This window comes from Mirounga angustirostris, unplaced genomic scaffold (assembly GCF_029215605.1).
Source record: "Mirounga angustirostris isolate CCGP_5_RB_7025 unplaced genomic scaffold, mMirAng1.0.hap1 SCAF_4, whole genome shotgun sequence".
NCBI classification, from domain to species: Eukaryota; Metazoa; Chordata; class Mammalia; order Carnivora; family Phocidae; genus Mirounga; species Mirounga angustirostris.
The window spans coordinates 58,728,775-58,747,118 of NW_026991712.1; the positions used below are offsets into that span (position 1 = coordinate 58,728,775).

The 18,344-nt window shown below is 36.0% G+C and overlaps 1 protein-coding gene across 6 annotated transcripts in view; it reads left to right on the forward strand.

Annotated features, from left to right (window-relative positions):
• The window catches only part of UBE2W (ubiquitin conjugating enzyme E2 W), a 165,296-nt gene that overhangs the window by 39,818 nt on the left and 107,134 nt on the right, over positions 1–18,344 (forward strand). For all 6 annotated transcript variants that reach the window (XM_064588197.1, XM_064588198.1, XM_064588195.1 and 3 more), the window contains exons 2-4: positions 520–611; positions 6,940–7,042; positions 16,644–16,799. In XM_064588197.1, coding sequence (XP_064444267.1) covers positions 520–611; positions 6,940–7,042; positions 16,644–16,799 — 351 coding nt within the window. The remainder of the gene's footprint in view (positions 1–519; positions 612–6,939; positions 7,043–16,643; positions 16,800–18,344) is intronic.

Here is an 18,344-nt window from a genome sequence, read left to right on the forward strand (position 1 = left end):
AATGAAAACAAATACGGTCTGTAAATTGTAAATTAAAAGTTATTCAGAACATTTTCCAAAAGCTTTTTGCATGTATGATTACTCGTATAGTGTTTTTGAAAAGCTTGTATGTCTGAAATGACACATTCTTTAAGGATGATGGAGAACTGTGGTTTTCATAATTGGAAAGTAGTAAAGGAAACACTGCTAAAACTTTTAAGCAGCTATAACCTAGGCTGAGATCTTATAACCTCAGTGGAGTAACAATGAAGTTTTGTAGGTAACTGTCTGCTCTTCATAACCACTTTACAGCATCAGTGTTAACAGGATATTTAGAAATGTTTTGATTGTGAATTATAGGACAAACAATTAAAAACTAGAGAGGCATATAAGATATATACAAGATGTAAAGGACTTGAAAAGGAAAAAGATGTGAGCATTTGGAGGAAATTTAGTCAAGGATTTCAGTCTGTGAAGCTAGAGGATGTTTATATTGTCATTTTTTTCAAAGTACAAATTATTGTTGGTATTCTTTTCTAGAAACGACTGCAGAAAGAACTGTTGGCTTTGCAAAATGACCCACCTCCCGGAATGACATTAAATGAAAAGAGTGTTCAGAATTCAATTACACAGTAGGTATTTAATTTTTGAAGTACTTGTTTCTTTTATTATTAGTGTAAAGTATGAATATATACTTATTTTTAAAAATGGAGAAATTTGGGGTGCCTGAGTAGCTCAGTTGATTAAGCATCCTACTCTTGATTTCGGTTAAGGGTCATGAGATCAAGCCTCGAATTGGGCTCTGCGCTCAGTGGGGAGTCTGCTTGAGATTCTCTCTCTCCCTCTCCCTCTGCCCCTCTCCTCTCTCTCTCTCTCTCAAATAAATCTTAAAACAAAAAATAAAATGTGGAATTTTCATATTTCATCCAACTCTCTTCCATCAAGAGGTAAATAAATAGATCTTATTCTATGCATTTATATACCCCATTTTGTGTTACATAATAGTATCATACACATTGTATATAATGTATGATTTGTTAACCTTTTTTTTTTAAACCATATGTTGATTAGTAATGTTTTAAAATGTTTCCTGCCAAAGAGGCAGCATATAAAAACTTTGGTCTGACTTTGTTTATGAAATGATCTTCATCTAAAATCGAGCAGTTTGGCATGTGGTTGTTTTATCAAATTTTTCAAAACCGCATGTAAAGGTTTGAAGAGGGTAGTAGTCAAGAGGTGTCTCCAATCCCTGAACACATTAATTGCCCTGTAAAGAACGGTAACTGAATGTCGGACTCTTCAGCAACCTCTTTTAATAGTAAGAAACTTCTTCATGAGGATAAAAAAGTGAAGCATAGAGGGGAAGACACAGAAGTGTTCTAATTCTGCTCCTTCCTTGGGTGCAAAAAAGTCTTTTCCCAGATACGAACCCAAGAAGAGTAGAAAGATATGTATGTGTCCTCTTGTAAAGATGTCTAGAGTATCATCCTAAGATCTCACAACCCAGTATAGTCTATTTTTATTACTCCTTTAACTTAATAGTTTTGTTAGACAAAGGTAAATGCTCTGAAATTGGCAGGGGGCAGGAATTTAAAATAATGGAATCTCTCCTTAAAATCTTCAAAAACATAAAAGGGATAGGATAGGCAGCAAGATAAAAAGTATACTGTAGACCAAATTGTAGGACAAAGAGGATAATTCAAATACTTAGTGATATTCTAGGTCCAGAAAGCAAAAGTGACCAAAATTCATGGACATACTTATCCTTTTAGAGAAACAATTTTAGTTACCTTTGACTTTGAGATTTGAGTCCATACTTACCACGGAAGTCCAGCTTTTTTAAAACGGGGATATGAAGAATGGATCTATTGATGTTTGGATGGATATATTGTTGTTTGAAAATTGAGTACAGATCTCTAGCTCTATAACAGTCTTTTTAAAACATTGCTGGGTTCTCGAGCATTTTTAGGTTCCCTGCAAAATTGAAATTTCCCACATACCCTCTGCTCTCACACATGCACAGCCTCCCCCATTATATCAACATCCCCCACCAGAGTGGGACATTTGTTACAATTAATGAAGTATGATTGACACATCATAATCCCCCAAAGTCTGTAGTTTGCATTATAATTCATTCTTGGTATTGTATGTTCTAAGGATTTGGGCAAATGTTCACTGACATGTATCATCATTATGGTATACAGGATATTTTCACTGCCCTAAAAATCCCCTGTGCTCCAGCTATTCATCACCTCCCCAGCCACTGATCTTTTTACTGTCTCTGTGGTTGTCCCTTCCCCAGACCGTCATATAGTTGGAATCATACAGTATGTAGCCTTTCAGATTGGCCTTTTTTACTTAGTAATATGCATTTAAGGTTCTTCTCTTTCTTTTTGTGACTCTCGATTGATTTTTCATTTCTATCAAACAAAATTTGAATATGGAGCACATATTTAGAGTGTATGACATTTGTTCTATATAATTAAATGAGATTTTTTTTTCTGTATAATTAAACAGGTAGATTATATTCCATTTTCATTGGTAATAATCAAGTGCTTCCTCTTTCAACCTTTTCTTTTTTTGGTGGTGGGGGAACCATATAATACAATGATTTATAAAAAGTTAAAGGGGGGCGCCTGGGTGGCTCAGTCGTTAAGTGTCTGCCTTCGGCTCAGGTCATGATTTCAGGTCCTGGGATCGAGCCCCGCATCGGGCTCCCTGCTCCGCGGGAAGCCTGCTTCTCCCTCTCCCACTCCCCCTGCTTGTGTTCCCTCTCTCGCTGTGTCTCTCTCTGTCAAATAAATAAATAAAATCTTTAAAAAAAAAAAAAAGTTAAAGGAGTGTTTTACATTTGTACAAATGGAAACATTTGTATAGATTTTCAAGCAGTTATAGCACAAATTGTTTAACTACCAAAACAGCATTATCTTTGTTGCAGAATAAACCTGTCATTTTTAGAGATGTATGTCAGGCAATTTTTCTTTTAAAATAATTTATTGTAAATGAATCACAAACATTTTATTATCTTTGTCTTCCAGGATATAAAACTAGTTTTATAAAAATTAGATCTTAAAAGATAATGTTTAAGTGGGATGAGAATGATAATAAAAAAAACATTAAGCTTTCTGGAGGACAGTTTGGTAGCATGTATTAAGACCTTTAAAAATAAGAGTATCATATCCTTTGAACTAATAAATAAACCCCTGTGCTGACCTAAGGAGGGAACAGAGACAGAGAAAGATTAACCCAAGGGTGCCTGGTTGGCTTATTCAGTAGAACATACAACTCTTGATCTTGGGGTTGTGAGTTTAAGCCCCATGTTGGTGGACATAGAGTTTACCTTAAAAAAAAAAAAAAAAAAGATTAACTTAGAACTAACTATACTCATTTCAACAGTACTATTTCTAGAGACAGTTTGGAAACAATTTAAATATCGGTAGGGGTGCCTGGGTGGCTCAGTTGTTAAGCATCTGCCTTTGGTTCAGGTCATGATCCCAGGGTCCTGGGATTAAGCCCCGCATCACGCTCCCTGCTCCACTGGAAGCCTGCTTCTCCCTCTCCCACTCCCCTTGCTTGTGTTCCCTCTCTTGCTATGTCTCTCTCTGTCAAATAAATAAAATCTTTAAAAATATATATGTATATGAATATCAGTAACACGGAAATGGTTTCTCAAAGTTAGACCGTGGAATGGTATCCCCTGAGTTATAGCCTGTAGTCAGCATGAAATGCAGAAATTTTGTATAGACATAATCCCTTTGAAAATCCTTTAGAGAGGCTATATTGGTGTGTATCCTGCCATAACATATCATAATATATCCAAGAGAGCTAGTTTTTCCTTTGGAGGGGAATAGTTGGCTGTTTCTTTGATTAGGAACTATGAATGCATGAAAAATAACTGTTTAAACATTAGAATCCTAGAACAATAGCTACTTACTAGAAGTTAAGAACTGAGACTTCTCCCATTTCATTCATCCTCAGGGACATGTGCCCTTAATTGGACTCATAAACACTGAGGATTTGTTTTTTGTTTGTTTTGTTATTTTTAATTAATTTATTATTTTTTTAGAGCAAGTGAGCGGGGGTGGTGAGGGTGGGCAGAGGGAGGGAGAGAGTCTTAAGCAGACTCCATGCCCAGCAGGGAGCCCGACATGGGACCTGATCTTATGACTCTGAGATCATGACATGAGCTGAAATCAAGAGTAGGACCCTTAACCAACTGAGCCACCCAGGCGTCCCATAAACACTGATAATTTGAATTTATGTAATTTAAGTGTACACATAATTTAACTGTTGGACATCAGTTCCATTGATAAAGAAGCTACAAAATGACTAGAATGAAATGTACCCAAAGTACTTCAACAGTGATTATATTGTGGTGATTTTTGTTTATTTTACTGTTCTAAATTTTCTGTAGTGAACATATATTGTTTTTTTCAATTACCAAAAGGTATTTAAAATTATCCTGCAGTTTTGAAAATTATGCTGCCTTTGACCTGTCTCACCCAGGTGTTGGAAGGATTACTAAGATACTTGCTTAACTATTATTTAAAAGCTGTGTTTGGATAGATCACATGTAAATTTATGGTACATTATGTCATAAAATTTTTATTTTATTTATTTATTTATATATATTTTTTAGGTTTTTATTTATTTATTTGATAGAGACACAGTGAGAGAGGGAACACAAGCAGGGGGAGTGGGAGAGGGAGAAGCAGGCTTCCCTAGGAGCAGGGAGCCCAGTGTAGGGCTCGATCCTAGGACCCTGAGATCATGATCTGAGCTGAAGGCAGATGCTTAACTGACTGAGCCACCCAGGCATCCCTGTCCTTAAATTTTCCTTATAAAGAGAATGAAAGGGCACCAGGAGGGGTGCCTGGGTGGCTCAGTTGGTTAAACTGGACTCTTGGTATTTGGCTCAAGTCATGATCTCAGGGTCCTGAGATTGAGCCCCGAGTTGGGGCTGAGCCCAGAACCTGCTTCAGACCCTCCCTCTCCCTTCGCCTCTGGTCTTTCCCCTGCTCCCACTAGCACATGCTCTCGCACTCTCAAATCAATTAATCAAATCAAATCAAATCTTAAAGGGCACCAGGAAGTCCTCTGATTTTCCTTGGAATAATCACTTTGCATAGTGGATGTTAGGGATAAAAAGGGATTTTGATGACTAGGAAGGACCCAGTTTGTAAAGAGAATAGGTTTTTGTTTTTATTTATTTTTTTAAATGCAGCTTATGCATTATATTTAATTTACTATGTACTGGTGCTGATGTCAGGAAAGTACTACATGTTTTGCATACGTAATACCATTTACCTTTGCAACACTGAGATGAGTATCCTTTTTTAATGAACTTTTAACTTTGTTTTAAATATATGTTTTACCTCTTTTTTGACTATTTCAATTATAAAACAGCTTACTCATGGCCACACAGCTAAGGGACAGACCTGTGTAATTTTACTGTAAAATATTGCCTCTTGGCTCTGTGGTCATATCTTTTATTACCATGTATGGTATTCATCATGCATTCTGAAAATGAATAGCTATGCTCTTAAAGGCCTGTATGTGTTAGCTGATTGCTTTCAGAGACTAGGCACATTTATTAGTTTATGTACTCCTCTAAGTCCATAGTATGTGGGGTGATGACTAGAACCTCAACTCCGTATTCTCAATATTATTTCCTTTTGTTTTCCTGTACTTAAATAAATTTTTATACCTAAAAAGTTTAAGATGAAAGGAATTGGCCAGCGCTTTAATTAGGATTCTTATGATTGGTCCACTTTTACTTCTCAGTGTGGCCCCATCATTTTTGCCACCATAATCCTTATTCTACTCCCCTTTTTAAATTTTTATTTATTTTTTAAAATTCATTTTATTTTTTAAGAGAGAAAACGAGTGCATGAGTGGCAGGGGGAGAGGGAGAGAGAATCTTAAGCAGGGCTTAAGATGCAGGCCTGAGCTGAAATAGAGTTGGATGCTTAACTGACTGAGCTACCCAGGCGCCCCAGTTTCCCCTTTTTAAAATTAATTAATTAATTAAATTTATTTTTAAGATTATTTAATATTTGATAGAGCATGAGCAGGGGGAGGGACAGAGGAAGAAACATATTCCCCCCTCCTCCCTTTTTTTAAAAAGAGCAAGAGATACGGGTGCCTGGCTGGCTCAGTCAGTAGAGCATGTGACTCTTGATCTCGGTATTGTGAGTTCAAGCCCTGTGTTGGGCGTAGAGCTTACTAATAAATAAGTGAGCAAGAGATAAATGTACAGATTATAAACAGATTTATAGTCATGATTATTTTATGTGGAAACCAAGTAAGCTTATAAAGAGGCCATAGAAATCTCTTCTGAGTTTTATTAAACAACTGAAACGTGAGAGACAAAGGAAAGGCAGTATAGAGCCTTGAATAGCCATCAGAGTAAGTGGACTGATGTTAGCTTAGCTTCTTTTTCCTGTTTAGTCTCTAGAATACTGATGAGAAGATGGGTCTAACAGCCACAATTCTCTAGTCGTCGTTGATACGTACTTTGACCATAGCTTCTAAAATGGTATCAGAAAGGCAGTTCATTAGTTTGATGTTACCTATAAAATCTTTTCAGTCATTGTGAAAATAGTATTTTAGAAAAATAAGGCAGCATAAATTGAGTAGTGAGAGTACAGGCTTTGGTGCCAGCACATGCCAGCACACTTGAGTTGGATTTTCATTTTGTGTTTTCAGACCTGGATTAAAATTTGGCTCTGTCATTTGCCAGTTGTCTGACTTTGATCTAGTTACTTAACCTTTGAGCATCAGAGAAGGGTGTTAATACCTACTCTTAAAATTGTTGGGAGAATGAAGTACCCTGTTGCACAGGAATGACTCTTATCCCAATGCCTGGTATACAGAAAGTCTTCAGTGTCCCCTTTTCTTTCTCATCCCAATTCTTCTTATATGAAGTTTTTTAATTTTTTTTTTTTTTTCCTATTCTAGGTGGATTGTAGACATGGAAGGTGCACCAGGTACCTTATATGAAGGGGAAAAATTTCAGCTTCTATTTAAGTTTAGTAGTCGATATCCTTTTGACTCTCCTCAGGTAACTGCCTTGTTTTTTAAGATTTTATTGTATTTTTAGATTATAGCAAAATACTAAATTAGTGACTTTTGACTAAATACAAATTTATAAAGAAATCCATTGTAATTATGTGAATAGATTTGTTCCTTTATCTTATCTGAATATAATCAAGATCTTATGAACATTTTACTTTATTGAGATTAGAGCTTTGCTGCTCTTGTACTTTAAGAACTTAATATTATTTTTTATGAATAGATGTTAGCAGAAAAGGGGATGGAAATCTAACCCAGGCCCATGGGTTGTGGGAGAACTTAGCATTTTGGAATAACTGGAGGCACTTATTCCTAGATAAGATGATAGAATGATATTGTAAGGGGGCAAGTGCTTTGTTGAAAGGAACACTTCTTTGATTTTGCATTGACATGCTATCCTTGCAGTCTTTTAGTACTATAAAGATAGAATATACTACGAGATGTTAAATATCTAAACATAAGCTCCAAGTCTTATCATTGTAATCTGAGGCACAGTTATGTAATGGGTTAATACTCAGACAAGGGATAATGGTGGTAGAGGAACTTTTTTGAGAGCTCTTAACTGAGAGCTGTTTAACTGTGGTGAATGATTAATTTTTGGAAGTTAGAGGAAAGGAGACTCTAGGATGACTTCCAGATTTCTGACTTGGTGAGATGGGTAAATGAGTCACTAGTGGCAAAATGATAAGACTTAATGCCAGCTCTGTGTAGTACTGCTAGATAATGAGGCTCTGCATCTCAAATACCTAAAACTTTGAAGTGCTGAAATATGTTATTTTTGAGGAAAATCATATTCCATTGCCACTTTAAATAGAATATACCAAACAGTGTAGGAGTATAGATGGAAGTCAGTTACTGTATTGTGCTATAAGTACAAGAAATCTTTGTTTTTAATAAAGGCACAGAATTAAATGGAAATGGACTCCTTGAGTTCTGCAGTTTTTGTGTGAGCAGAAAATAAGATTAAGAAACTCATTTTTATCATTTTCATAAAAATAAAGCTAAGGGTTATGTATTGTCATGACCTCTAGACCTCTGTAAGCATGTGTAGACTATGATAAACCAAAGCAAGCATCTTCCTTCTCTCTAGAAAATGATCTTCATGTTTTATAGCCTTTTGACTTATCAGCATCATTTTAGATTGTTAATCCTTGAAGGCAGTGGTATCTCCTTGTCACCTTCAACCTGTTCTTCACTTTAAATAAGTTTGTTGAAGGTATATGAAGAAAGAATGTGACTCACCAACTCTAAACTGTTGATTAGGAGGATATTGGAGAAGGCTTACTCCAGGAGCCCACAGATTTTTCATCAGAGGAAAATAGTATCTCTATAAACATGAACCAAGTCAAAGTGTCCTCTAAATTCTCTCCTTAGTATTTAAATCTAAATCAAATGTCAAACTCTGAAGCAACATTTGAATTTTATCTTGAATATTTCTGTAAGAGCGTTTGTAATGGATTCTGTCATATCTCAAATTCTTTTTTTCTCCTTCCCTGTTTTGACTTCTTCCCGCTCTTCTGATTCTTCTGATTTTGGTGTTCTCAGGGTTCTTTATTCAGCACCCCCTCATTCTCACTCTTTGCTCTAACATCTTCAATCATCTTAAGCAGCTAACTCCCAGACCTACAGTTCTGTATACAACCTCTTCTTTCTGAGGTTTAATTTCACACCCTTGTTGGATATCGCTACTTGAATACCTCCAGATGTCTCAAATGAACTCCCATCTTTTCCAGTAACAAAATAAGGAAAAAAAATTTTTTTCTTGGGTTATTATCCACCTATCTGCTTGCATTGAAATTCTTCCCTTTCCCTCACTGTTAAATGCAGCTTTTCACGTCCTTTTGCAGTGCTTAAGTCAGTCCACTCTTATCCTACTGTCAGTGCTGTAGTCCAAGTTTCTATCTTTCATGTGGACTAATACATAATAGCCTCTAGTTCTTTCCACTCCTAGCCATCCATTCACAGTGCTATTAGATTTCTTTGAAGGTGCAGTTACCTCATTGATTTGCACAGATACACAGTGCCACCACCACCACTACCACAACTATCACTACCTCCCTAAAACCTCTAATGCTTCCTTATTTTCTGCAGAGTCACGTCTAAAAACTCTTTAGCTTCTCATGTAAGTCCAAACTTAACCATTTCAGCCACATATTACCTCCATGCCTTCTGCTGTGTAGTAATATTTGTATCATACTTTCTGATGTAACTTCCATTCTGATTTTGTCTTGTAACAGCTCTAATGAAGTGGTTAGGGAAGATGGATTCATCCTCATAAGTGAAGAAATTGAAGCTTTAGAAGTAAAGTGTCTTGTTCGTGGTTTAAAAGTTAGCTAATAGGATAGTCCACAGACTCAAACTCAAGTTACACCTTTCCATACTGTCAATTAGGTGTGAGTACCAGAATGGGGAAGATGCTTATTTATCCAGCCAGTATTGTTCTCTCTAAAAGTGAAAGATAATACGTAGAATGATAACTTTGAAAGCTCTGGGGCAGTCTTTTGGAAGAGATTTTGTATCACTTTTTAACATCATTCTCATGTCACAGTTGTATATTCTAGTATCCATGATTGAGAAAATAACAGAGGTGCTCTAAGTCTACTAATACTTTATAATTATTTTTAAATTTTTATTAATCACAGCATCTATTTGATTATAAAATAATGATAATGGTTTAGCAATCAGTTGCTTGATGTGCATACAGATTTTGGATTTTTCCAATAACTGGAACTTTCCAGAGGTCCATTGCTCTGGGGAAGTGATTAGAACCACTCAAGGGCAGTAAAATTCCTCATTCACCAAAGATTTTATTTGATGAGACCCAACAGCATTTACACTTATTAGAAAATTAGTCTTTGATTTCCCTATGCAATAAGCAGTATTAAGTTTATCACTACTTACAAGAGTAGAATTTGGGGAAATAACCCTAAAATAAACTAGTCTCATTGTGAACTTACTACTTCTGTATCAGTAAGTTAGATCTGTAAGACCATAATAAACTTTATAGTTTGCTGGGTTTTCTTTTCCCTACTCTAATTATAATTAATTTCTCATGTATCTCACTTTACAGTGAAAAAGCTGCCTATCTAAAAGAAGGTGTTTGGCCCAGGCATTTGCTTTAAAAGAAAGGACAATAATGACAGCAAAACCTTTTAATATTGGGAGCAGAGATGAGGCACTTTTCCATCACTGTTTTCTACTAATGTGCACTTACCATCAGCCATACAGAAAATAAAATATCTTTCTGTATTATATTCTGTTTTCCTGTGAAAGGATACAGGTAAATGATTGGCTGATTTAATGTGTAGTAGACCTGAATTATGTGCCAAATATTGTGCTCTGTACTTTAGAAACAAAAGAGTACAGAAATTAAAAGGTGTTGGGCCTGCCTTTAATAATTGGTTTAGTATTTGGATAGGCAGATGTGGATGCATTCATTCTGTAAGTATTTATCTAGTATGTGTCATAGAACAGACCCTGTACTAGGTGTTGGCAGTAATAGTGAAGAAGACCAAATAAAAAACCTCCTTAGGTGGAGTTTGCATTCTTGTAGAAAGAGACAATAAACAGTAAGCAAAAACATACAGTATGGAAGATGGTGGAAAAAGTAGAAAGGGAGATTGAGGATGTTGCAACATTGGATAGAGCAATCAGGGAAGATTTCACTGAGAAGGTGACCTTGGAGCAGATACCTGAAAGAGGTGAGTGAGTAAGCCATATGAAGTATGGAAAGAGCGGGTGAAGAAAAAATGCAAAGGCTGTGAACCTGGAGCACATGTGGCAGGTCCCTAGAGTGGTATACAAATGAGGGGAAGCCAAGGGCATAGGTCTGAGAAGTAATTTGGGCTGGAGGATCTGTCATGGATTGTATAGCCCATTGTAAGAGTTTTGGTTTTTACTCAGAATGAGATGAAAAACCTTTGAATAGTTTGAGCAAAGGAATGACATAATCCTACTAAAATTAAAAGGAAAAATTTGGCTGTTGTGTAGCACATTGACTGTTGGGTGTACAAGGGTACAGGGAGACCAGACAACTCCTGTAGTAATCCAGGTGAGAGGTGAAAGCTAGTAGTGGAGGTTGTGGAAGATGGCCATATTTTGGACTTATTTTATTTTATTATTATTTTTTTAAAGATATAGTCATTTGAGAGAGAAAGAGAGCTCAAGTGGGTGTAAGGGGCAGAGAGAGCAAGTCCTCAAGCAGACTCCCCACTGAGCAGGGATCCCAGGACCCTGAGATCATGACTTGAGTCAAAAGCAAGAGTTGGTCGCTTAACCAGCTGAGCCATCCAGGTGCCCCTGGACCTATTTTAAAGGTTGAGCCAACAGGATTTGCTAATGAATTGATAAATATGAACGAGAGAAAGGAGTCAGGGAAGACTCCACAACTTTTGGCCTGTGCAACTGGATGCACCATAAGTTGAAGTATGAATTGTATGCTTTGGGAGCAAAAGAAAAAGCAATGACTGGTTTAGAATAGAATGAGGGGGCAAAGAGAAACCTGTTTGTACTGGGACTTAGAGCAGAAGAAGAGTTTATGTCACAAGTGGAGCAAATCATGAAAAGACATGGTTTTTTCTGAGATTTATGAGCAAATGTAGTTTTATGTATCGATAAATGGAGGGCTATAGCAGGAGATGAAAAAGGAAGGATGTTTTGGGGCTTATCCAAGAAGAGTCTTGCAATATAAAGGATTTGGAGATTTATCTCAAAGGAATTGGGAGGTAATAGTCACCTCTCCTTCCAAACTGTGAAGTCTTCAAGTTTAGTGTCTTTACCATTTTTGCTTCTTTTCCTTTCTCCTTCCTCCCTCACATTAGCAGCTCTTCCCTTCCAGATATCTTTGACCTTAAACTTAACCCCTTCCTCTGTCAAAACATCCCATTTGAATGCAGTAAAATTAAAACACATTATCTTGTAAATATCCTGGTTATACTTTGTTTTTAAGCTTTTCAACTCTAATTTTTGTTGAAGAAATTTCAGGCATTTTAGAAATAGGTGGGGAAGTATTTTTTTAGGGGAAAGAGGATACTGTACTTAGTTGTGAAACCATATCCGTGCTAAAAGTGGTGATGAAAATATACTTACCTTGATTATAAAGCTTTAGAAACACTGGGGCAAAAGAGTAGTTGCTTTCTCCTCATTCTTATTCCCCTACCTATTCATGGCACCTTAACCCAGACCCTTTGGTTCTGTTGCTCAGCACTCCTTCATTGCCAAGATCCAGAACCTATTTTCATAGTGTTCTCATCCTTTTATTTGTTGTGTCATTTTCCTTGCTCTTTCATGTGATGGTGGTTAAGCTTTCCAAAGTCTTAAATAACCATTTTTATTGCCTTAAATTGTCTAGCATCTAGGACACCTGACGAGGAGAAAGGGAACAGTGAACCCTGTTCGTTGAAGCCTTGGGGGTAAAGCAGAGGGAAGATAAAGAAGACTGATAGGCTAGAAGAACACAGCTTACAAAGGAGAGAGAATGGTTTACCATCCAGGGGAACCCAAATTTAGTTTCATTGTATCCAGGAATTTTGACTTTGTAATACTTGTACAATTGCATGGTAAGGGTAATTATGGAAGACCAGAAAAACTATTAATATTGATGCTACTAATACATATTAAGTGAGTGAAAGGGGAGAATTTAATTAAAAACTACGCTAAAACTCCAGCCCCCAGTTACTTTTGTCAAATATTTACCATTTATGCTAGATTGTCTATGTCATATACTATTAATAATTAGATACCTGATTACAACAAATTCTGCTTGTATGTTCAGTTTCTGTAGTTGCCCATTAAGCATTGTCATCTACTTATAATTTTAATAAGAGAAAGCATTCCCTTATATTGTCCCTGAAGAAATCTTGGTATCCATGTTATATATTGGCTTTTATATTTTATAGCTTGTTTCGTACTGCTTATTCTTGTAATACGTATTTTGACCTAGTTTGATGCTATATTAGGTGTCTCACTTTCTAATTAGTTGCAGAACATTAGTCTGAACATAGTAGCATGCCTTCCTTGTGGTCAGATCTCAGTATTGTGGGATCATTCAGTATTGAGCTTGATTGGAAATCCTTATGTACTCATAAATATAAATTTCATATTAGAAACAGTTACCTAAGCTCCATCCTCTATTTTGTCATTATTGGTGGCTTTCATTCTCAAATTAGTAGTTTTATGAGAGACACTACATTTGGTACCAAAAGTTACCCAGAGGTTGACTTGCTTAAAACTTCAGGTTGGATGTGGGATATGCTTGCTTAACTCCAAAATTATGATACTGAGCCTAGTTTTCTTAGATCGCACCTGCTCTTTAAAATATGCCATATTGAGGGGCGCCTGGGTGGCTCAGTTGGTTAAACGACTGCCTTCGGCTCAGGTCATGATCCTGGAGTCCCAGGATCGAGTCCCGCATCAGGCTCCCCGCGCAGTGGGGAGCCTGCTTCTCCCTCTGACCCTACCCCCTCTCATGCTCTCTTGTCTCTCATTCTCTCTCTCAAATAAATAAAATCTTAAAAAATAAAATAAAATAAATAAAATAAAATAAAATATGCCATACTGATAGGGAGATGTTTGGAAATTTAGATCCATCTGAGTACTGCTTCTAATGCAGACTCTGAACTTCAGGTGTGATTCACATGCATTAGATCTAAGATCCTTTTTTAAAATTGTGGCTTTTTTTCGTAAAACAGTTTATTCTTTAAAATCTGTAGTTCCATTTTATTGTTTGGTTTATGAATATGCAGTTCTCTGGTTAACTGTTTATATGACTAAGTTTGAATTTGAATAAATTACTTTAAAAATAAATATTTTAAAATAAAGAAATTAGCAAAGTTCTTATTTATTCCCTTTGGTTTCAAATTCATCATATTCAGTTGTCTTGTTAAATCTGAGTTTTATCGGCTACTTGGGATTCCCCCAAAAAAGTTTTTTAATTCTGAAAACAGGTAATCATCTCTTAAGCTTTCAGACCCTGCTTGGCTGCATTAAAATAACTGAAATGTCCATTTCCTCCTTTGGATTGTACCATGTGTTAAATAAATGAGGATGGTTAAGAGCATGATCTTGAAGAAGTTCAGCCTTGGTTACTTTCCCCATCACATGCAAAGAACCAGAATTGCAGAGTTTACATCAAAACTGTCTGTGGAAACTGCTTACCAGCCTTTTTACATGAATAAATTGTTGAAAAAAGTTTTTTCTTTTATTTCAGGAATTCATCTCTGGCATGTAAACTCAGCCTTTCCATGTTTAGACAAACTTCTAAAATTCTGTATCTGGCAGGTTAGGCCCTAGGGGTTACCTATAATATGTGCAGCTAATTGGGCCCTCTGTTTGGTTGCTGAAAGTTTCAGGCTGGCTGTATTTGCCCTGCATGCAGCATGTTTAAAAGCCCCAGCTTTTTTTTTTTTTTTTTTGCTTTGCTTTGCTTTCTTTAAGATTTACAGAGATCTGATTTCTTTTTATTTCAGTCCCCTCAGCCTTCAAAGCTGTTTCTGTCTCGATTTCTGGCTCTCTTCGGTGCTTATCAGTGTCTGCTGCTCCTGCTGGAGGTGGCCTCTTCTGCTTTCCATCCCTTTTCCTCTCGTCTGGTTTCCTTTTGCTTCGTGGTGACTTCTTGGCTCTCAGGCCAAGTGATTTAGTTCATAATCCGTTCTCTCAAGAGCACTATTGCTTTCCTTCTGCTTTGTGAATTGGCTAGTCAGAGCATGTTGTGATAACCTTTGTATTTTGCTGTCTGTGTATTTTCCTTGATGGTTGCTGATGCATTGATTAATTTTTGCCAAAGAAGGTAACTTGGCAGTTCTTCCTTTTTTGGCACTTTCAGAGCACTATTCTGTGTGACTTTTTAAAAAGGAGACCTTACTGGAAAAGAAATATCCTTTAAAAAATATTTGTGGCCAGGGGATAAGGTCTTGGGCATTGTTTGTATTCTTAAGGAAAATATCCTACTGGTCAAATGGGATTTTGTGGCAGAGTGAATACCCCAAAGCAGATGCATGTTCTGCGAGATTTGTAAACTCCCACTCTAGACATCTATAACACATTGTGGGAATATCAAATGTATAGAATAAACTACATGTTTATAAAAAATAAAATTTACAATAATTGTGGATAGACTCAAAAGTACAGAGCTGCGAGACCATTTAAGCAGTCAGTTCCTTTTGCAGAGCAGCCCTTTTTTAGCAAAAAGTGATGAAAAGGATACGAGCACTGATAGATAAAATTGAGATAAATGATAGGCTTCTGTGCTAAAGTAGGGGATTGGGTTCTGCAATCAGGAAGGGCACATAACGTGATATCCCTTATTTTGAGACTTATTTTAGTTTTAAGCTTTATTTTAGCTCTTTCTAGTGGGACTGGAGGGTGCATGACCAAAATTTAAAGAAACAAAAAATATGCAAGTGTGTAAAGTCATTCCTTTGAGGAAAAAAGTTCCTTTTGTCTTCTTGTATTAGCTTCAGCCAAGGAAACAAGTTCCATATGTTAGTAGTATATTTGAAATATTAGAGGACTAATAAGCAGACGCTTAACGACTGAGCCACCCAGGCGCCCCTTGCATTTATATTTTAGCCAGATCTTCAGGTGATGTTTTTTAAGGTTAGGAATTAGTAATTACTACTAAACAACAGAGTAAAAATGTTAGATCTTACTGCAGTATAAAATTCACATAAAGATTGGTGGATTAATTTTTATATCAAAATAAGTAATTTTTTATGAAGTAAAATATAAACATCCTTAAATATTAGACTTCTATGTCTTTGTCCTTTGCCCTACTTTGGGCTGTGCTTACAGATGGTTTGGGATGTGTGAATTCACTCTTCTGCCTGTTCAGATGCTTAGGGTAGATATGTTTAAGAAACACTACTGTTGGGATATTTAATGAATTATTAGGGCAAAGGAAGGAATAATAGTTTTATTATCTTTCAAAACAGTGCTGAGGCAAGGTGGAGAAAGGAAAAACTGTTAGAAGAATTGAGTAGAAGAAAAGGCAGAGAAAAACTTGACTCATTCAACTCATTTGTTTTTTTGTGTATAAGCACATAATTACTTGCTGATCAGTAAGTAGTTATTTGTACCCATGATAATGGACGAGCCAGTTTAGAGGAGATGGTATATATAACAGTTACTTCCTTTTGCACGTAGCACCTTAGGTGGTAGCATTGTTACAGGTGGAAGGGGGTGTTCCTGTCGCCTGTAATTCATGTTGTCTCAAAATTGAATACTTTTGTATTTGTATATGCAGAGAGCAATGAGTAGAATTTGAAAAAGCATTCTTGATATAGTTTTCTTTACTGGGCCAAAAATGCATGGTAATTTATAAATTTTTAAAGGGAATTTGTGAAAAATAGCTGAAATAAAAAACAGATGACCTGGATTTTTCCCCTGTATGTACCGTTTCCTACATGCTCATTCACACAGTGAAACCAGTACTTTGTGGATTGATAAGAATAAACAACAAGCAGTTGTTTATCTTGTTTCTGGCACTTATTTTGTTTTTAATTCATTTTTAAAATAATAAGTTCTGTGGAGAATATTTTATTTCTTGGTAATACAGAATATTTGAGTGTTAATGGAATTTTATTCTTTCTTAGGTCATGTTTACTGGTGAAAATATTCCCGTTCATCCTCATGTTTATAGCAATGGTCATATCTGTTTATCCATTCTAACAGAAGACTGGTCCCCAGCGCTCTCAGTCCAGTCAGTTTGTCTTAGCATTATTAGCATGCTTTCCAGCTGCAAAGAAAAGGTAGGACTTCTCAGAATTATTCCAGGTAATATCTCTTTTTTTAGTTTAGGTAGAAAAACTATTATAATACATAATTTATGTGAAGGAAGGATTTAATGCCTTTTATTAAGAAGTTATAGATAGTATGTTTAGTAATAGATTAGAAAATTATTTTGATAATCCTTCATTCAACATAGAAGTCAGACACTGTTTTATATTTCTTAAACAGAAAATTTCTGCAGATGTTCTTAAATAATCTGAATTTTATTTCTGTAACCATGCACAAGGCAAAAGTGTATAAGAAATTCTCATTTCTAGATTTCACAGTGGAAAGTCCCAAGAGCAAGTTTCATAGTTCCCTTCTCCCCTCTGCTGGCTCCCACCCTATCAGCCTCTTTTAGGGAGTTTCCCAGGAACCAGAGCTTTCCTATCATACTGATCATCATGATTAGGTTGAAAGAGGAAGGTTAGATTACCAGTAGAATTTTCAGGACTTTTACTGTAATTCTCCTTTTTAATCCACAGATTCTATGTCTGATGGAAAGGTGAAAATACCAGAAAGAAAAGTCACATGAGTTAAATTTAGGCTACCCTCTTAAAGTATCTAAATCCTGTGTGCATTTCTGGCCCTCTTGTCATTTCTGCCTGAGGGGCAGTGTGTAGCACAGTGTTCATGTATTTCTATATTTTAAAGCCTCTTCTCTTCATGAGGGTTTCCTTTTGTATTGGGTCTAAAGGAGAAACAACCTTACCTTACAGATTAGGGATCTGTGGGGTTATTATAGCAGTTTTTCCCCCCTGTTTTCTCGAAATTGAACTATCATTTTTACTATATTAGTATTTAGAGAACTTTAAATTAGTATTTAGGAACTTTAAGTAGTTCATATTTAAATGATAGGTTATCTAGACTCTGAAACACTCTAAGCCACTGTTTGCAAAGTGAGTTTCTTGAAATGTTAGTTTCATAAGAGGTTTCTTGGTGTTAGGTTTAAAAAAACAGGTTTTTTTGTTACAAAAAGCATGGGAAGTAATGGTTTAAATTGTATTTTTTTAATTATGGCATTAAGAGCATTAATATGCAATTTTATATACCATATAAGAAAGAAAAAACTTGTGTCAGTTAAACGATGACACCATTATTTAGAAGGCATGTATCCCCATTCAGGAATATTAAAATGTGCAGAAAAACGTACATCTTCGAATAGATGAAATAGGGTACACATGATCTAATTGTAGTATGACTTTTTAAGTTTCCTCTTTGCCTGTGGGCTTTTCTAGTTGCATTTTAAGGCTACACTTGAGCTTTTGTTAACCCCAAGGGCTTTGGAAACAAGTCTTACTCATTTATTGCTTCCATATTTTCTCTACCCCCACACTTCCACCCTCAGCACACACATAAATTTTAAATTTTTAGGTCTAGAGTAGAGTAGTTTGCGGTTACAAGGACTTCTGTGCCCTCATTAATGTTTAATGTCTTTAGAAAGGTGAAGTAGTAAGTATAGGATTTTAATAAGAAAAGTTGAGATAAACACCAGTGATGTGTGCACATAGCTCTTGCATGTGCCT